Below are 22252 nucleotides of genomic sequence, written 5' to 3' on the forward strand. Positions count from 1 at the left end.
TATTGCAAATTATATTGCGGCCCTCCAAGCTGCGGCTCACAGACCCCGAGGGGTCTGTGGACCCAAGTCTGAGAACCCCTGCTGTAGAATACTTTCAGCTGTTCTCTTTATTTTTGGTGTGGAAGATGGTGGTTAGCATGAGTAACTGGCGAGAGGGGTGGTCATATTGATTATGACACATTCAACATTGAGAGTTTATACGTATTTGTGTGACAGAGCGTTTTGTGGACAATTTTTTTGACTCAGTGGATTATTTCCAGTCGCTTCTCCTGTGCAGGGTGGAGGTTATCATGGATAAGTGGCAATGGGAGCGATTGCATTAATGATAGGATGTGTACATTGAGCATGTGCCTGTGCGTGACAGCGCATGTCATGGACTATTTTTTTATTTTACTCTGTGGATTATTTCTAGTTGTTTAGTCTATTTCTGGCAGCCCAGTGGCGGACTGGTTCGCATATCCGCCTCACAGTTTTGAGGACCGGGGTTCAAATCTGTGTGGAGTTTGCATGTTCTTCCCGTTTTCTCTGGGTACTCCGTTTTCCTCCCACATCCCAAAAACATACGTGGTAGGTTAATTGAAGACTAACTTTCCCGTAGGTGTGAATGTGAGTGCGAATGGTTGCTTGTTTATATGTACCCTGCGATTGGCTGGCGACCAGTTCAGGGTGTACCCCGCCTCCCGCCCGAAGATAGCTGGGATAGGCTCCAGCCCGCCCGCGACCCTAGTGAGGATAAGCGGTACAGAAAACGGAGGCAAAAGGAGGGATCATATTAATTATAACGCAAACATTTACCACCCATGCCTTTGCATTCATTCTCGTAGTTCAATTAATTATTATCGCGCAAAATAGTGGTTTGCACAGATTGTCGTGCTAACACTAACCTAATTTACCAGATTTGAGGATTTTTCTCAGATGAAATTCCAGTATTTCACCCACCATCTCTCAGTGTCCCATGCCACTTTCAGGTATTTCGACCCCTATCCTAGCTGACTTTGGAATATACTGTAGAAAACGCATGCAGGTACAGGGAGATTTCGAACCCAGAACCTGTGACTTTGAGACAGATGCGTCAACCACATGCACAACCGCGCCGCCCCAGATTTGGACCTTTGAAGATGAGTAAGACTTTGAGTAACCCCTTGTTGCTGTGCATACAGAGGTCCGGTTAACTTTCCGTCGACCCTCAGCTGCCCCTTTGTCATTTCACTCCATCCCTCCATCTTTCTCAAGGTGCTTCACCCTCGACTTTTTATGCCCGACTTCAAAAACCACCGAGTGCTGATTAGGGGGTTGCAGGATGGGGGTGCGGATGGGGGAGGGGGGGGGGGGTACTACTGAGCGACCCCCAACTGCGATCCATCGCTGGGTCCTAGCAGCTAATCCTCCCTGCGGAGTCCTGTAAGGCGCCCTTTGTTCCGTCCCGGTTTGCAGACACTCGCAGTGTTGACTGGGTTTCACAGCCCTCGGCGGTCCTCCAGTAGCCAGCCAAAGGACCCAGCAGAGATTTGCAAAAGTACTCACACTCTACTTAAACAGTACAGATACTTGTTTTAAAAAAAAAAAAATGGTAAAAGTAGAAGTACAGACTCTGAAATTTACCAGTACTTAAGTACCAAACTAAAGAGTAGCTTTACTTTTTAGTTTGATGTTTTACTGTCAATTATATACAACACCAGTTTTAATAACTTCACACAATGAAAAACTAGTCATAGTAGTAGTAGTTTTCCTCTTTATTTACTTGCACGGTGTTCGTACTGAGAAGAGGAAAATCCCTGGACATGCTATCAAAACAACGTGATCCCATAGCTTTGCTAACGTTGTGAACTGACAATTAGTGATGTGCAGATCGATACTGAAATATCAATACCTGCGATACCAGATCTTTGTGTGCAAAAATCGAATTTCAAACCAAAATATCAATACTTTTCATGCTTAAATATTTTGAGCTGGCATGTGTATAATTAATAGGAACACAGTGGAAAGCAACTTAACGTATAAACTCTCATCTAAATGATACGTAAATTGGTGGGGGTTACTTTTTCTTCTGCTTGGGTAAGAGAGAAATGTGGGAAAATGTTAAGGAGTTATGGTAACACAATGAACCTTGTTAAACCACAACACAGACTGCGAGGCATTTATGATAATGTGATTGCACATGTGTGCACATCTTATAACTGGGGATGTGGCTGTGTTCAGACTAGAGTTAACCGATCATATTCAAACTCATGTTAAATGAGAGTTAAACCCCACATAAAGTTTAATGTTTTCCTGACTTTTTGTTGTTGTTGTTGTTCCTTTTGCTTTCCAGCAGAAGCCTGAAGGTCAACAATGACTGGTATTTGGAAGTGTTCATAATTCCCTTTACCTTGACCAAGGCCCCAGTTTCAGCTGAAAAAAAAAAATAGCCTCAAAGCGTGATGCAGTGAGCACCATGCTTCATTATAGGTACGGTGTTCTTATGGTGATGAGCGGATTTGTGTTTGCGACAAACATACGTCTCGGAATTATGGCAAAAAGTTCAACCTTGGTTTCATCGGACCATTACACATTTTCCCACTTGTGTTTGGGGGATATGAAGTGTGTTTTTGCAAAACATAGCTGGGTTTGAATATTTTTCTTTGTAAGAAAACGTTTCTGTCTAGCCACCTTACGCCATAGCCCAAGACATATGAAGATGAGAGGAGATTGTTGTCACATGAAATAAACAGCCAGAAATGTTTGCAGCTCCTTCAATGTTGTTGTTGGCCTCTTGGCAGTGTCCCTGACCAGTTTTCTTGTATTTTCGTCAATTTCAATTCCATTTCTTGGTAATGGTCACTATTGTGCCATATTTTCTCCACTTGATGTTGACTGCCTTTACTTTGTTCTGTGGTTAATTTAACGCCTTGGAAATGTTATTTGTGGAAGGCCACCACAAATTAGTTTCGGCTGCCCCTAATAATTTTGGCCTTTCTGTGGGGAGATTGTGTAACTGTGCTTCTACTGTGCTTCTGCTAATCGATACCACCACTTTCATTTCATTTCATTTCATACGATACTGAAAATACAGTACCTCAAATGACTGAAGTAGCACAAATATTGATAAATTCTATTTGAGAATCGCTCTTCTTGTATCAGAGGCATCAACATTTCAGACAGTGTCGATCACACCATGCCACTCTAGGAAGCGTAATGGGCGTCTCGTCACAGCACACTTGCACATGCTCTTTTTGCTCTATTTGTGTGTATTTTTGCTTGAAAAACGCCACTCCATTTTGGACAAAGCCTACGTACAGTCGTTAGGATCTTCAGAGTTTAGGATTACACAGTGCAAAGACTATTACGGGAGGCGAACCAAACCTGTGATGCTAGACGACGAGTACAGTGATGCCAATAGATTCTAGTCTTGGGGGAACAGTGCAATCTATCAACCAATCAATCAATTAATTAAGATTTCAACCACAGTTGACTTTGTCTGTCTCTATTTATGTCTTTTATACACTGTGTCGTCATCTGCTGAGGTTGAAGAGGGTAACTTTGCCGAAGTAAGCGGTAGAAAGCACCAATATCTGTTTACAAATGCAAGGGAGTAAAAAGTAGTCAGAAAAATAAATACCCAAGTAAAGTAGAGATACCTGAAAAATCTACTTCAGTGCAGCAACAATCATTCCTTCCCAAGAATGGGACCTGCGCCCTCAAGATTAAAACTAAGAAGTGAAACGGTGTCACCTGAATTGTGTCACAGAGGTGTCACAAATGACCAAACACGGAGGGATGGGATAGTATAGCAGAAGTAGGATCTCAACAAGGCCATTATCCGGCTCATAATTTAGGCGCTGGCACGGCACTGAAGGGCCGCCTTTGTCTGGGATTCATGAGGAAAAGCTCAGGATGCGATGTCAGAGGGAAATAATCAGCGTGGGCCCTCCGCAACGTTGGGCTGCCGGCCCGCCTGCCTGCGCTACTGGCCACGGGAGCCCCCCCCGGCTCATTTATGTGGAGATGAAATCTATGACAAGCCCCTCAGTGAAGCTGAGAGCAGGCAACAGTCCAGTAACACCCACAGGCCTGCAGGCATCCTGTGACCCCCTTAGAAAAGTCACATTCACTTTGCTCTGGAGAAAGGAAAGAGAACGCCGCCGGCTCTCGCAGCCCATGTGAAATGAAGAAATGTGAGGAGGTGAAATCCAAGTGAAAATAAGTTAAGATTCCCTCCTCCTCTTCCTTCTCTGCAAGCACTCCAGAGGACTCTGCTTATGCCTCTCTAATTAAACATGAACAGGACATTTAACCCCCAAAAAAACAAAAACATAAAAACAGAACAATGTATATTCATGTTTATGCTGTATAACTGCATTTAGGAAAACAGCTTTCTTTTTTGTTGGACTTCAGCAGAAGGTCGCAGGCTAATACCCATCAGGCTAAAACGATGTGAAAGAGCTCGGCACTGCGCTCAAGGAGCAGAAGTAATGCTTTTATTTTATTATTTATGCCTTTTTACCGGCCACATTTACTAAAGCCCGGCATGCAGAGACAACGCTGCGGCTCGATATAAGCGGGTTATTCAAATGACCGATTTTGCATTCAAAACTCGGCCTCGTTTGAGATGAATCAGACGTACGGGGAGAATATGTGGAATTTTAAATGTTCCTGCGGACAGCCCGAAGGGAAAACGCGACTTTGTGGCGCCACGACAGACTTCGTGTATGACCCGGAATATGACACTTAAATCTGTGCTTTTCTTTATTACCACCATGAAAACTACAGTGAACCGTCGCCCATTCGCAAATTGCCAAATGCAAACTCACCTACCTATTTTTTTACGTCGAATCTAAGGACCAAGCACAGTCGCGAATAGCAAAAAAAAAAAAAAAAAAAAAACACGACTAATTGAGGCCCCCTGTTTTTTTTTTTTTACGATTGCCGATAAAGTGATGCCTTGACTTAACTAATCGACAGCTAATCAATTATCAGATTAATCAACAACTATTTTGACAATCGAGTAATTGTTTAGAGACCCTGTTTAAACTTGAAATTGTCAAAATCCTCAGAATTCCATCCCCTCAAAAGTAAATATTCTCAGATTTCTGTAGTCCTCCATGAAAGCAGACTGATTATCTTTGTGTTTCATCCAAATAACACATTTGCAAACATCTGCTTTTACTTTGGAAAACAATGATCAACATTTTTGAACATTTTCAAACATGTCATTCAAGGATTGGCCACTGACATAAGTTAAAATTTTCAGTCAGGTCAAACCAACATTACAACATGACAGAAATAATGGGTGCTAACTTAGTGTAATTAAATTACTTAATTGTAATTCAATTACCTCGCACACCAAAACTTTTGAGCATGATTCAACAGAACGCCGACATGTTTACGTAGAACTGTTAGTGCTAGCACTAGCTTGCGAGGCTACAGAACATTTTGTTGCATGCTTCCGAGCCGTATCGTATTAAAAGTACATCCCTCAAGCAATCCGTGAATGAACATCCTCTCCCGAGCATCGGTTATGACCAACACACGTTTTTGCTTATTTTATTATTCCCCCCCCCCCCCACACACACACACAATAGATTTGCGTGATCTATTGTTGTTGTCGTCGCCATGGTAACGAGTATATCCGGTGGCGTTTGATTTGACAAGATAAAGCCCAGTGTTGGTAAATGACAGGATGCGGTGGTATCGGAATACAACATTTTATTACAGTAGTCTGACATAGTGCAATCGTGAAAGACAAAATTTGTCTTGTAGTCTGATCCAGGCATTACGTGTTGTCTGGCTGAGGCACCGCAAAAAACTCCCACACCGCCGAATGTTTTTTCACCGACAAGATTGAAATAAAACTTGGCTGGCGACCAGTTCAGGGTGTACCCCGCCTCTCGCCCGAAGATAGCTGGGATAGGCTCCAGCATGTCCGCGACCCTAGTGAGGATAAGCGGAACGGAAGATGAATGAATGAATGAATGAATGAATGGCCGTCAGATAGTCACAGTACTACATCACAAGACACGTGACAAGGCTAAAAATAAACTAGCTTTTGGATCGGTACACGACGGCGACGTGGAGTAAATGTCTTTTACAGTCATTGATCAGATCAGCGAATTATGACATTAAAACCGATCAACATAAAATGCTAATTATCGGCCGATATCGATCAAGCTGATCAGATCGGTGGAAAGTCTATCAAACACAAATACTAAATGAAAAAACTTGCAAGGAGCAGACGCTCAAACTGAACTAACCAGCCAACTTGACTGACTCCATCACCTGATCTCACTCACTAAGCCACGCATCTTAAAGGCACCCATCAACACACTAATGTGTGTGTGCATTGTGTGTGCCTTGATTATACTTCCAAAAACCACTTTATTCATTTACATTCTCTTTTATTATGTCTTACTGCACAAAACAGTGCTATTTTTCTTCATCAAATACCTGTAACAAAAACATATTTTTTTGGGGGGGTTTAAGTGGACTCATGGCATTTCAATTAATTTCAATGTAGAAAATGTATTTGATCAAATGCCATCACAAACTAGGTCACAGAACAAATTAAACTCTTAAGTCAAGCTGTCACCATATTGATACGTTAGAGCGTAACTTTATCGCAAGCTACAATCCCAAAACAGTTAAATATAATTTTAATGTCATCTTATAACATTACCCCCCAAAAATAAATGGCTTACAGATGATTTGATTTAAAAAAGAAAAGAAAAAGGCACCTGAATGTATATGCGGCGAAGACTCTACATAACTTCCACTAACAACTCAGGCTAAACTTAGCTCCTCCCCCGACATAGGTTTTTCTCTTAGTCAAGATGCATCCCTTCAACATACTTCCCTGACAGAAATCACTGTACTAACTCCTCTATTTAGAGAAGGCTTTGGCAATATCTCATGGCGTTTCAGAAAGAGAAAATAGGGGAGTTTTTTAAGCGAATAGCTGGGGATAAGTTCCACAGAAAAAAAACCTGAGTAGGTGAATTTGGGACTAGTGAACTGTGAATATGCGGGGATTATGGTATTCACTGAAAAATGTATTTATTTGAGCCCTTCTAAGTATTTTTAGGCTTTTTCTGTAACCTGCTACTAAAAGAAGACCTATAATAGGTACTGTCCGTGGCGCTACGAAACGTTGTCAGAAACGGTAACGAGTCTAGCTATGGGTATTGTTTCTAAAACCAACACAGAACAATGCTAGCTATGCAGTCGTCTGCAGTCATTTAAGTCTGTCAAAATTCAATAAGAAAAAAGGGAGACTAACATTATGCTTTTGTTAGCTCAAAATTCTTATATCGTTATATCTATTACTAGGGTTACAAAGCGGTGGAAAATTTGAGGAAAATCTCTGGAAAGTTTCATGGAAAGTGACATTTTTGAAATATTTAAAATTGGAAACTTTTGAAGGGAATTATGGAAATTAAGTGGGAATTGAGGGTAATTTAATGGAAAGGTAATCCAGCCAGGCGGCACGGTGGACGTCTGGTTAGAGCGTCTGCCTCACAGTTCTGAGGTCTGGGGTTCAATCCCCGGCCCCGCCTGTGTGGAGTTTGCATGTTCTCCCCGTGCCTGCGTGGGTTTTCTCCAGGCACTCCAGTTTCCTCCCACATCCCAAAAACATGCATGGTAGGTTCATTGAAGACTCTAAATTGCCCGTAGGTGTGAATGTGAGTGCGAATGGTTGCTTGTTTATATGTGTGCCCTGCGATTGGCTGGCAACCAGTTCAGGGTGTACCCCGCCTCCTGCCCGATGACAGCTGGGATAGGCTCCAGCACTCCCGCGACCCTTGTGAGGACAAGCGGCTCAGAAAATGGATGGATGGATGGATGGTAATCCACCCAGAAGTAGCCTGTAACTCATGAATTGGACTACTTAGAAGTCAAAGTAACACTGTACTTGTATGAAATTGAGTTGTTTTAGTAAGAATTGTGCTAACATTTCTTTTTTCTCATGCATTTTAGAGCATTTCCCCTTTTAAATGATATTTCTTGCACTGCACGCTGTTTTAATTGTACTTTTTTTCCTCCTCTCTTTGTTTTAAATGTTTATAAGCTGTTTTTTTCTTTGTTTTTAAATGCTTTTAATCATGTAAAGCACATTGCATTACCTTGTGTTTAAAATGCACTATATAAATAAATCTGCTTTGCTTTAAAATATACAGTTCCCTTTTAAGAGCCAACCTTCAATTTCGTAAATTCCTGGTTTACTCCTATTTACCATCTATGTAATAAATGAGTAAACTCCCATGGATTGTTCTAAATTTGTTTCATTCTTTAGCATTTTGCCTCGCCGCCGGCATCCCTCACGTGTTCACAGCAACCATTAAAATTGCTTTGATGTCATCGCTATACACCTCACAGCCCTAGGGGCATAATAAGCATTACGTGGCGATTGTTATGATATGCTATAATGTGTTAACTCTATGTTACAGTCCTCAAGTTATTTATTTCTTTGGCATGTTGATATATTTGTAAGGGAAATTATATAAACATTAATAAAAATAAAAACAACAAGAACAATAATAATAAAAAATAAGGGAATGCCTAGTTTACATGTACTTTCAATTTAGTGTTTAAAAACCGTTGCATTCTTACCTCGGTCCCTGATGGGGTGGCCCCCGGCGAGTCCACCTTACGTTTTTTGCGTGGTCCGATTGCCGCTAGTGCTGTGAGGTTAGCGTCCCGCTGCCTCATCTGGGCAAGTTCCTGTTGCTGCATCTGGAAAAAAAAGACAAGCACGCATGCCAATGTAAAACAAAAGTGCTTTTTATCTACATAAAATGTCAATTGTGGAACTCAAGGAAGAACCTGATGCCACTTGATTTTTATAGCTTTCAGGCATCAATATGTTTGAACGCAAACAATGCAAATCTATCTTAAATTACGACTGACAATAATTTTCTTTTGCGATTGGCTGTTGACCAGTTCAGGGTGTCGCTCGAAGTCAGCTGAGATAGGCGCCAGCACACCTGCGACCCTTGTGAGGAGAAGCGGTTCACAAAATGATTAATAATTATAATAAAATAAAAAATTTCTTGGTAATTAAGACAAGTGTGTCATGGGTGTGTGTTCCGCTTTTTGTCTTCCCCGTTTCATACACACCTGCTCCTGAGAGCATCTTCACCACCTGTGCCTCGTTCACCCTAATTACACCATGCATTTAACCTCGTGTCTCATTCTTTCTCGTCGCCAGTTCGTTGTACCTTGTCGTCGCGTTCCAGCATTCGTTGTTTCCACGTCAAAGACTCACAGTAAGACTAGGCCCTGTTCTGATTATCAACCTCGCCATTTTGCCTCATGTTTTTGGATACTGTTGCCTTTTTTGGATTGCCTGCCTGTGTACCGACCTCTGCCTGTATATTAGACCTCTCTTTTTTTAAACTGCCCATTTGTTTTGGAGTCATGAATTTTTGGGTCCTATCCTCTGTTCCGTTCATGACAAGTGTCATTTTTAAGGACAGATGAAGGTCTTAATTTTGGAAAATTAGACGTTTTAAGGACACACGGTTGTGTGTTATCATATTCAATATAAATGTTTTGTTATTCATTCTTCAGCAGATAATGTATCGTATGTTGTTTTCTTCCAATATATCTGCACCATTGGGAAAATACTGCATCTCTATATGGTTTAAGGAATTCCCAGCCCTACTGTGAGCCACATATAAGCGATAACTGGGTTATTAGAGTTTTGTGTTTGTTGGTTTTATTTGTCTAGTATAAGTAAATTGGTTTTCTTCAAAATCTATAGGACAAGTTTGTCGTCGAAAGATGGAAGGAAATAAAGGCAAAATTGACCCTTCAAACCAAAATGGCAGACTCCCGGGCGCTACATTCGTATGAGGTCCACGGACACATTTACTCTAAGTCACCAGCGATTTGTTACCAACTCATTCTGTATTTGGTAAGGGTATAACGCTAACGTTCAATACTCCAGTCATGCATAGATTGCCGAGAGGACGGTCTAAAATAAATAATGTAAAAAAGCTTAACATTGCTTAATGTCATAAAACTGTGCTGAATCGTCACCAAAAGGTACATGGACATCTCTACCTATGCTTACTTCAACCTCTGAAAATATTAGAACAATATTCTGGCTTTTATGGATGTTAAGCCGTATCCTATAAAGAACACGCTTAACATAGCTTAATGTTCCAAAACTGTCATCAATCATCACCAAAATTGATGTGGGCATCTCTTATCATGTCCACTTTAACCTCTGAAAATATTAGAACAATCGGCCCAACATTTTGATTTTATGGACGTGAAGCTTTTTCCTCTGCATAGATGCCCAGTATGACAAAAAGCTAAGCGCAGCTTAATGTCCAAAACTGTGCTCAGTCGTCACTAAAATTTATGTGGACATCTCTACATATGATTCAACCTCTGAATCATAACTATTGGCCCATTATTTTGGATTTTATGGACATTAAGCCTTTTCCTGTGTAGCGCCTATGACGTCCATAAAAAAACAAAATATTGAACCCATTGTATGTTAAAACAAAATTGAAGCTTTTAAAGGGTATGCATTAACCCGCTTTGATTGGACAGGATTGAAGTCGGCTGTGGTGACACTCATACCAGCGCAGACGTCCCATTTTAAATGCGCTGGGGGTACGCTGGTCCACAAAAGTACTAAAACCGGGTCTAGCCCATCTCCTCACAGGGTGGTCAGACATACATGAGCTCTGCGGACATTTGGGCTGGATCAGACATATTTCATTCATAAATACGTGACGAGCGGACATTGAACCCTCTGTTGTAGAAAGCAATTCATTGAACATACTGTATTATCATTATTATCATCACCCCACTGGCAAGCATGCAGCTATGGTGGGGTGAGGGGGCACAAGCACGTAGGATCATACATGGGTGGGTATGGCTTAATGAGGTCCCCGGACATATTTAAGTTGCCCGCGGTTATCACCAGCTCATCCTGTATTTGATCTCGATGCCTGTTGTCACACCGGCCAAGTGACAATGATCACTCTCTCCATGCATGCGAGACTGGCATTGCGCCTCACTTAAAGGGAATGAATGAAAAGGTCGCTTTGAATCGCGGCGATTAAAGTTGGCTGTGTTTACGCCCATAGGCGCAAACAGCCCCTTTGGTTAAACATGCTGGCTGCGAGCATCTGCGAGATTACGACAACCCGGTCTAACCTGCCCGCTCGCAGAGTTACGCCGACCCTGCGTGGGTTTTCTCCGGCTACTCCTGTGTCCTCCCACATCCCAAAAACATACATGGTAGGTTAATTGAAGACTCTAAATTGCCCATAGGTATGAGTGTGAGTGCGAACGTTTCTTTGTTTATATGTGCCCTGCGAGTGGCTGGCGACCAGTTCAGGGTCCACACCGCCGCTCTCCCAGAGTCAGCTGGAATGGGCTCCAGAGAGAATAAGCGGAACAGAAAATGTATGGATGGATCTTAAACTGGCTTCAGGAGTGGAATTTACAAAAAAAACCCAAAAAAAACAATTATTTATTAGGGGTCATTCCTGGACCGAAATCAACATTCACAAGGATGAACACGCCTGCAAAACTTTGAGAGTCATCAAACATTCCAGCCTCACACTATGAATTATATTTTTTGCAATTTTTATACATTATCCAATTTTGATAGTGGCTTTGGGGGACTGAAGTTTCTCGAATTTCAGTGAGTGCACCTGAGTCAATTATTGGGAGTGATACACCAGACCAATATAAGCTTTCATCACAATGAACATGCCTGAAAAATTTATTGAGTCAACAAACTTCATTGACATGCTCCTGCAACAAACCATGACGAAAAACTAATTTTTACTTTAATTTTCAAAATGTTCATAAGCAGCAAATTTCAGTTAGGGTTAGAGTTAGGATAAAATCTGTAAATGGGCAAAATTACCAGTTTCATACCATAATGGCACACTTCTTGTGTCCCGTGCATGGCTTCAAGACACTTTTTTTGTGGATCTACTCATGATAGACATACCTATCAGAATTAATCTGGATAAGTGAAACTGGTTTCAGAGTCTGCATTGGGAAAAAAAGACAAAATGGTATACATGTCTTCTGGAGGCCGGCACAGTGGGCGACTGGTTAGCACATCTGCCTCACAGTTCTGGGGACCAGGGTTAAAATCCCGGCCCCGCCTGTGTGGAGTTTGCATGTTTTCTCCGTGCCTGGGTGGATTTTCTCCGGGCACTCTGGTTTCCTCCCACATCCCAAAAACATGCGTGGTAGGTTGATTGAAGACTGTAAAAATTGGCCGTAGGTGTGAGTGCGAATGGTTGTTTGTTTCTATGTGCCCTGCGATTGGCTGGCGACCGGATCAGGATGTACCCCGCCTCCCACCCAAAGATAGCTGGGATAGGCTCCAGCAGCCTGCAACCCTAGTGGGGATAAGCGGTAAAGAAAATGGATGGATGGATGTCTTCTGGAGACTGCCAAAATGCTATAGCTTTAACTATAAATAATAATAATAACTTTAAAAACAAAATGTCACATTTCCTGTGTCTTTTCAACCATGGCCTCTTGACACTTTTTTGTAGGTCTACTCATAAAAGACATGTCTACCAAAATTCAGCTGGGTAAGTGAAACTGGCTCCATGGGCTGTTTTTTTTTTTTTTTAAATTGGTAGAAGAAATCTGGAAATGGGTGGCTTCTTGAGACATTTTGGGTGGGTCTACTCATGACACAGATGCCTACTGTAGCTAAGTAAAACTATTTTCAGGGGCTGAATTTTCCAAAAACTGACTACATCGCAACAAAATGTCTGTTGTCAGACATTAACAGAGCTGCTATTGGAGTCTGAGGACACATTAGTGCGCATGTTTGAGGAGGCGGGTCTAGTCCCATGGCCCTCGATGCGGTGGGTGCATTTAGGGCAGGTTTACAGGGAAGGGGGGAGCACTGCCCAAAGTAATGTCACGTCTAGCCGCAGGCCTGAGGGGGAGCCCAGCATGGCTAGAAGCCGCCCTTTCTATTGGCTGGATGTGTGAGAGCCCGGAGCGGTGGCACAGGGGGTGTAGCATACAAAACACACACACACACACACACACACGTGCCTCTTGTATCTAACTTGGCCACAGCACTGGGGGATGCATACCCACAAGCATTCCTTCGTGCCTGGCCGCTGGGGCTGAGGCGAACAGCGACAATCAATGTGGGCTTTCATGTCTCGCATGTTCTTTTATGTTATCTCCCAGCATGTGTTTGGCCGGGCACTGCTATTTGTATGCGTCGTCTGATGGGCTCAGGAGTGGGCAGTGGGCGTGGAGGGGGAGAATTTACTTTCAGATGCAGGGGTCCGTGGAAAAGGTTGCTTTGGTGTATAAAGTGGGATCTAAAATGTGCATGCAGTTGCCTGTGATATTCTTCCCCTGGAAGCCCGCCGGCAAGGCCTGGCCTTTAGGGTGTTGCCACTTCATATTTAGCATGGCGGAACTGTTGAGAAATTCAAACGCACTGACAACACAACGTCAGGGGGGAATAATGGTGGCAGTGAAGACCGAAGAGAATCTCACACACACACACACACACAAAATTGCTTTGATAAAACAAGTTTTAGCGGAAAAATATATATACACTCTCAAAAAATGTTTGGGCAGCACAGCAGCATTTGTGATTGGCACATCTGCTTAGCAGTCTAATGTGTTCAAATCGAGGCGTGTTCTCCCTGTGCTTGTGTGAGTTGTGAGTCCTAACAGGATGAATGGTAGAAAATTTATGGATGCCTGCAAAGCTGTACATTGGAAAGTCTGGACAGTGACATGCGCAGGCTTCATATTTTTATCCAGCTTGACATCACGGCACGATACAATGCAATGCAACACAATTGACTATTTCCAATATGCCCCATTTGTAAGGGATATTTTCCACAGAAATCATTATGTTAATCTGAGATTATCATACTGGCCAGTGAGTGAACTGTAGGAGAAACAGGCTACGATTATCAAGACAAGAAAAGATGCATCCGCATGCCTTGTCTGGAATAAGTGAAACACCTACAGCCACACAACAAAACATTTTGCCAAAAATTCACTTACAAAGGCCAAACAACCACCGTGGCTACCGGAGGAATATATATATACTCGAATCATGGCACAAATTGAGCAGCTGGGTAACAACATGGCGTCCATACATCATGTGACGGGCGGACAGACCGATGGATGGATGGCACTCAACCAAGCGCAGATCTTTAACAAGGTGTATGGACATCTTTGATGTTGACTTCAAGACAAAAAAGTAAAACATGTTTTATTTTTTTTAAAACAAGTTTAAACAAAAAGAGATACTTCATCCCCACCACTAAAAGAAAAGCAAGCCAAACCACTACAGCTTAAACCAAGCATCAACATTTATCAATGCTAACCACATTAGCTTCTGCCCCAAACAACATCCAAATCGCTGTGGGCCTGCAAAATGACAGAGAGAGAGAGAGAGAGAGAGAGAGAGAGAGATGGCACCAGGATGCCGGCATCCCAGCCTGGCAGTTGGCACCAGGCATGTGCTCCCAGGGCCCATAGCAACTGCCTGCATTTTCAGATTTATGACCGTACGATAAATGAATAACTCCATTTTGCCATGTGCAAGCCCTCCATCCATAAACTTCCAGTCACCGACGAAGCTAAGGAGACAGATTTCTGATTTCAATCTGGTGCCGTCGCGACCGGTCCACCTCCCCAGACGGTAGATACTAGTCACAGTTGGAAACACAGTTATTTTAAGCTTATAATTGTAATATCATTGAATTGTAATGTTACATCGAGAACATCAAGTCACAGTTGACTTACATTGTATATCAGACATGCAAACACCAAAGGCATGAAAAAGGTGACAAAAAACCCCCAAAACATTTTAGATGGGATATGAGGGGATCCCCCGCGGATAATTTTATTTTAAGTTTAACATAAATTAAGCAATCTGGAAGACTCTGAAGAGTACAACAAGGCCAATATATATATATATATATATATATAATTTGAAGTTAGTTCATTCTGTGTTGTGACATATTCCTTAACATCGCTCCGTCACTTAATACATTAACATACATAAATGAAATAGATTATTGTAGCCGCGTTTCCTAATTAATACAAGATGTACTAGTGGATCAACTCTTGTCGCCGATGCTATGTGTGCTTCGTGGGTCCGCTGGGACCACAACCAGGGCCATGACCCGCAGCGCCTCAACGCGAAAATACAAAAGACCAGTGCAACAAATACGACACGTGCTGATCTGATGATCCAAAATGTTACTTAAGCCTAAGAGTAGAAATAGAGGATGTCCGCTCCAGAGGTGAGTAGAGTAGCCAAACATTGTCCTCAAGTAAGAATACTGTTACTTGAGACGTTGTGTGAAATCTTGTGACTTTCTTGTGTAGTTTGATTGGTGAACTAGACTTAAACGTCACTAGCGCTGAAATTGGATTGACAGCGCCCATTGCGGAAGTCGAAGTCGGAGTCTCACGCACGAAATAGTTGATAAATAAGCAATAATTGATAAATAAAAGTAGAGAGCAACATTCAGATCAATGTAACAGCGTAAAAGTACCGTTACTTATTAACAGCAGAAGCGGTGGAAGTTTTTTTTTTTTTGGTCTCGTCAACTCCTGTGACTTAGTGCGCACAGGCGGAACCTCAGGCCGCGTATTAGCCCGCCGCGGAGTAATATTCACAATTGTGTGGATGGTGGATGTGTGGAATGGCTGTACCTGCCAGTGTTCAAGGAGTACGAAACAGCCTATGACGTCAGCGACGGCGACACCCCGAAAAAAAAAAAAACTCATCGGATCTACACGATTCACGTAAATGGCCTACTTTGAGATCAAAACAGCGAATTTCGCCGAAAGGCGACTGATTTGCATGTATGGTATATGGATTTTGTGGTAATTGACTTTCAACTGAAGTCAATGAACACGAGTGACATGGAATTTTGCCAAAAATGGCCAACTGAATCCAAATTTTCTGACTTTCCGTTCGTTTTCAGACTTTCTCGTGTATCTTGGTGTGATAGACGTGCATACCAAATTCAATCTCGAAAGGTGAAACTGGTGTCTGAGGGCTAATATTTGGAAGCAATCCGAAGAGGGACTACACACTGCCCAAGTGCTGAAAAAAATCTATTTGTGACAAACCAACCCGAGTCATACATCAAATTAAAGCCATTGATGACTTACATCAGTGACTTACGTTACTTTCAGTGTTGTCCTATCCAGTATAACCACATATCTCCAAACAATCTGATTTGTATGTTTTCCAACATATGAAATGTCCTTGTTTCCCTTTTGCTGCACACAAAAAAACTAAATAAAAAAAGATGTTTGGTGACACATACAGTAAGTACTTTTATAAGAGAGCAAAACTGTCTATGCAACATCTAATGAGAATTTTCTGCTTATCAGCTACCTTCTGTTTAAAAAAGTTATTGATTTCTTTCAGCTAATCAACAAATTGTTTTTGTATGAATCAAAAAATCTTAAATGTCATGATTTAAAATAAAACAAATACAAAAACACAGGTTGTATCTGTATCACAAAAGTTACAATTTTTCCTAAATGAATTGTTTTGAGATAATTCGAAATGTGTTAATCCCACTTATCTCAAAGTTTTATCAATGAACAATCGAGGTACATTTTACTGAATGCTGTAATAATGATAGTAATGTATCATTATGCAAATCTCCAATCTTTAACACAAGCAAACCCAAATAAAACAAGATTCTCCCGTTACCTTGCGTCACATAGATACCGTCTTAAAAATCAGTAACATTTTGCACTGAGATTCATGGCAACTGCTGGGAGGATGCATATATTTGTCAAATTCCATTAGAGGTAGCACACAAAACTAAAAAAAACATCTGTGTTTGCAAAAAAAAGTCTTAAACAGCATTGATTCTACTCATGCCCTTTTGAAGCACAGAGACGGCGACTCGTAAAGTCAAATTATCAACCAAAGGTCAGCACGTGTAAAAAAACATTTTCACAATCAATCTACAGCTTGGAAAGAGAGCTTTGCGTAAACACTGCTGTATTTGCCTCCTGTGATCGACTAAAATGTGTATTCAAGGGGTGCAGCTACATGGTGGCCAGGGGTGCTGCACCCACCCTAGACAGAAGGCTGGCCAAACCCCTTGCCTACCCCCACCCCACCCCACAACAATTGGTTTCAGCCACCCCACCAAAATATTTCTGGCTGCACCCATGTGTGCATTTGCTGTTGATTTACTAATAATTCACTTAAGACACCGTACACCAGTAACACAGAATTCACCTAAAATGGCTGCTTCAAAACAAAATGGGAAATTTCCCACTTGTTTTAAGGCATGGGTGCTGAGACTTTTTCGTGTGACCTGTCATGATGGTCAGGTATACCGCATTCTGTGTCAATTGATGAAACTGATTACGCACCATTGGTCCTCTGACCTTAAAGATCAGTTTGCAACAAACCACCTTGCCATGTGCTGTATTAAGTTAAAGCCCTGAATCAGGGCTTCACAGTTATTTTACTGTAAATATGCCCTCATGAGATGACTTAAAGACCAAAAAAGTGATTGTTTTCATGATCAAAACAGCATGCAAGGAACGTTCATCTACAGACTATACTGTGTGTGCATTTGTTGGCAACTGATGACAAACTCATAAGCTCACCTAAAGACAAAGTAACAAGAGATAGCCTCATTTGAATTGCAACAACAATGCATAAAAATGTGGAGGGAAAAAAAGGCAAAATGGCTCCTTTTAATTATGAGGAAAAGCCACAATATGTCTACTTTAAACTGTGGGGAAGAATGCCAACTGTCTCCTTTAAATTGTGAAAAAAAATACGTTCCCTTTAAATTGTTGCTAAAATGCATATTGCGTCTCCTTTGAACAAAATGCATGCGTCACCTTTAAATTGTGAAAATAAAGCATAACACAGTATGTCTACTTTAAACTGTGGTAAAAATTCATTTTTTTCCTTGAAGTTGTCTGAAAAAATGTATATGTCTCCTATCAATTCTGACCAAAATGCAACCAAAATGTTTGTATATCTAGGTCTTCTCTAAATTGTCCAAAAATTGCATAAACGTGTCCTTTAAATTTTGAAAAAATACACTGTAAGACTCCTTGACACTGTGGGGAAAAAAATGCAAGATATGTCTCCTTCAAAGTGTGGGGAAAAAATGCAGAATATTGCAGGTCTATGTTCTTCTGTTTTAAGTCAAGGTTCTTGTATGTAAACAACCAAATCAAGCAAACGTGCCTAAAATACATGAAGAAATCTGTCTGGCTTGCCATGATGGCCAAACTGCACTTTGCCATCTTTAGCTGTTTTTAACAAAGCCTTTCCACTCCGCCCTTCCATCCATCCCTTCTTCACTCCTTCCCTCCCCCAATGGCCCGAGGGGAGGCTCGCGGCTGCCCAGACGCTTACAGACAGATGTCCTTGGCGGAGCACAACATGCTCTGCTTGACGTCACAAGCGGCTGCAAGGCTGTGAAGGAAGCTAAAAGGAAGCTCCGGCTGAAGACGACACCATTAACGGCTGACTGGACCCGACACAGCCCCCCGTTTTTCTCCAACAAGCCTCAGCGGGTAGAGCGCATGCGTTTTAAGTCACATTTGCACTTTGTCTACATTTCTGCATTGTGTACCTGCACTTCCTTCTCTTTTTCTTGATTTTCATATAAGCACAACCCCTGGTGTTAAAGTAACACCTCCAATAAGCATATGTATTGCCCAGGAGGAAGGAATCAACTCTAAAGTTCACAAGAAGAAAAAAAAATACAGATTTAGCATGGCTTATTTATTTACAAGCTAAAATAAAATAAAATAAAATAAAAATGCTTGGTGTAGGGCCGCTCCCAAATTGCTATAAATAATGCTTATGACTTTGCGAACTTCTTGAGATGTCCGCTCACTTGCAGTCTGTTTCTTCAGATGTTTAGAATTTACATAGCCACTCCCACTACATTCCAGTTGTCCAACCGGGTCCACCTTGTCCTGCTTTCTTCCCCTCCTGTCCGTGACCTGTCTTGTCTTGTCCTGTCCTATCCTAAATAGTCCTGTTCTTCCCTCACAGGGTGTAGCACAAATCTTCTTCTTTTTCTTTCAGCTTGTCCTGTTAGGGGTTGCCACAGCGTGTCATCCCTTTCCATGTAAGCCTATCTCCTGCATCCTCCTCTCTAACACCAACTGCCCTCATGTCTTCCCTCACGACATCCATCAACCTTCTCTTTGGTCTTCCTCTAGCTCTCTTGCCTGGCAGCTCCATCCTCATCACCCTTCCACCAATATACGCACTCTCTCTTCTTTGGACGTGTCAAAACCATTGAAGTCTGCTCTAACTAATTTTGTCTCCAAAACATCTAACCCTGGCTGTCCCTCTGATGAGCTCATTTCTAATTTTATCCAACCTGGTCACTCCGAGAGCGAACCTCAACATCTTCATTTCCGCCACCTCCAGCTCTGCTTCCTGTTGTCTCTTCAGTGCCACTGTCTCTAATCCGTACATCATGGCTGGCCTCACCACTGTATTATAAACTTTGCCCTTCATCCTAGCAGAGACTCTTCTGTCACATAACACACCTGTTACCTTTCTCCACCCATTGTAACCTGCTTGGACCCGTTTCTTCACTTCCTGACCACACTCACCATTGCTCTGGATTGTTGACCCCAAATATTTAAAGTCCTCCACCCTTGCTATCTCTTCTCCCTGTAGCCTCACTCTTCCCCCACTACCCCTCTCATTCATGCACATATATTCTGTCTTATTTTGGCTAATCTTCCTTCCTTTCCTTTCCAGTGCATGCCTCCATCTTTCTAATTGTTCCTCCCCCTGCTCCCTGCTTTCAATGCAGATCACAGTGTCATGTGCAAACATCATGGTCCACGGAGATTCCAGTCTAACCTAATCTGTCACCCTATCCATCACCACTGCAAACAGGAAAGGGCTCAGGGCTGATCCCTGATGCAGTCCCACCTCCACCTTAAATTCGTCTGTCAGACCTACAGCACACCTCACCGCTGTTCTGCTGCCCTCGTACATGTCTTGTATTATTCTAACATACTTCTCTGTCACTCCAGACTTCAGCATGCAGTACCACAGTTCCTCTCTGGGTGCTCTGTCATACAATTTCTCTAGATCCACAAAGACACAATGGAGCTGCTTCTGACCTTCTCTGTACTTTTCCATCAACATCCTCAAGGCAAATAATGCATCTGTGGTACTCTTTCTAGGCATGAAACCATACTGTTGCTCGCAAATACTCACTTCTGTCCTGAGTCTAGCCTCCACTACTCTTTCCCATAACTTAATCATGTGGCTCATCAACTTTATTCTCTATAGTTGCCACAGCTCTGCACATAACCCTTGTTCTTAAAAATGGGCACAAGCACACTTTCCTCCATTCTCAGGCATCTTCTCAACACTAGAATCTGTTGAACAAGATGGTCAAAAACTCCACAGCCACCTCTCCTAGATGCTTCCATACCTCCACAGGAATGTCATCAGGACCAACTGCTTTTCCATTTTTCATCCTCTTTAATGCCTTTCTAACTCCCCCCTTACTAATCATTCCCACTTCCTGGTCCACAACTCTTGGCTCCTCTACTCTTCTTTCTCTCTCATTTTCCTCATTCATTAACTCCTCAAAGTATTCTTTACATCCATCCAGCACACTACTGGCACCAGTCAACACATTTCCATCTCTATCCTTAATCACCCTAACCTGCTGCACATCCTTCCCATCTCTATCCCTCTGTCTGGCCAGCCTGTATAGATCCTTTTCTCCTTCTTTAGTGTCCAACCTGGCATACATGTCATCATATGCCTTTGCAACCTCTTAGTTTGCCCTACGTCGCATCTCAATGTATTCCTTTCTCCTCTCCTCGGTCCTCTCAGTGTCCCACTTCTTCTTAGCTAATCTCTTTCCTTGTATGATTTCCTGTACTTTGAGGTTACACCACCAAGTCTCCTTTTCCCCTTTCCTACCAGAAGATACACCAAGTACTCTCCTGCCTGTTTCTCTGATCACCTTGGCTATAGTGGTTCAGTCTTCTGGAAGGAACTCCTGTCCGCCGGGAGTTTGTCTCACCTTTTTTTTTCGAAAAGCCGCACAGCACTCTTTCTTTCTCAGCTTCCACCACATGGTTCTCCGTTCTGCTTTTGTCTTCTTAATCTTCCTCCCCACCACCGGAGTCATCTTACACACCACCATCCTATGCTGTCTAGCGACACTCTCCCCTACCACCACCTTACAGTCAGTAACCTCCTTCAGATTACATCGTCTGCACAAAATGTAATCCTTCTGTGTGTTTCTACCTCCGCTTTTGTAGAAAGTGTTCACTACAGCTATTTCCATCCTTTTTGCAATGTCTACCGCCATCTCTCTGTCCAAGTTCCTTTCCTGGATTACAAATTTACCCATCATTTCTTCATCCCCCCCGTTTCCATGTACAAAGGATATATATATATATATATATATATATATATATATATATATATATATATATATATATAGAAGCCTGTAATTTTCATCGTAGGTATACCTCACCTATGAGAGACAACATGAGAAAAAAAATTAAAATCCAGAAAATCACTGTCTGATTTCTAAATAATTTATAAGTAAATTATGGTGGAAAATAAGTATTTAGTCAATAACAAAAGTTCATCTCAATACTTTTTTATATACCCTTTGTTGGCAATGACAGAGGTCAAACATTCTTTCAGTCTTCACAAGGTTTTCACACACTGTTGGTGGTATTTTTGGCTCATTCCTCCGTGCAGATCTCCTCGAGAGCAGTGATGTTTTGGGGCTGTCGCTGGGCAACACAGACTTTCAACTCCCTCCAAAGATTTTCTATGGGGTTGAGATTGGAGACTAGCAAAGCCACTCCAGGACCTTGAGATGCTTTTTACTAAGCCACTCCTTCGTTGCCCGGGTGGTGTGTTTGGGATCATTGCCATGCTGAAACACCCAGCCACGTTTCATATTCAATGCCCTTGCTGATGGAAGGTTTTCACTCAAAATCTCACAATATATGGCCCCATTCATTCTTTCCTTTAACTATTTTAACAATGCTATATTTATTTGGGACTGTTTCATCACGTCAAATAGTTTATTTAAGTTTTAACTTGACTTCCTTAAGCTTGTAGCCTTTTATTTTGAAGGGTATTATTATCAGCATTTTGGCACAAAAAGTAACTTCACACGGCACCGGTGAATTTTTATTTTTTAAATGGATGCAACCAAATGCTATAAAACGCTCATTCCTTTCCCTTCCCACCGATGAGTCACAAGGTTAG

The 22252-nt window shown here is 42.0% G+C and overlaps 1 protein-coding gene across 6 annotated transcripts in view; it reads right to left on the minus strand.

Moving 5' to 3' along the window:
- LOC133474142 (transcription initiation factor TFIID subunit 4-like) overlaps window positions 1-22252 on the minus strand; it is a 222666-nt gene that overhangs the window by 48783 nt on the left and 151631 nt on the right. For 5 of the 6 annotated variants that reach the window (XM_061765515.1, XM_061765514.1, XM_061765512.1 and 2 more), the window contains one exon: window positions 8584-8706. In XM_061765515.1, coding sequence (XP_061621499.1) covers window positions 8584-8706 — 123 coding nt within the window. Of the gene's footprint in view, window positions 1-5612; window positions 5911-8583; window positions 8707-22252 lie in introns of those variants that run through there. The other variant, XM_061765511.1, reaches the window with a different exon arrangement.

The sequence above is a fragment of the Phyllopteryx taeniolatus genome, chromosome 2 (genome assembly GCF_024500385.1).
Source record: "Phyllopteryx taeniolatus isolate TA_2022b chromosome 2, UOR_Ptae_1.2, whole genome shotgun sequence".
In the NCBI taxonomy this organism is placed as follows: Eukaryota; Metazoa; Chordata; class Actinopteri; order Syngnathiformes; family Syngnathidae; genus Phyllopteryx; species Phyllopteryx taeniolatus.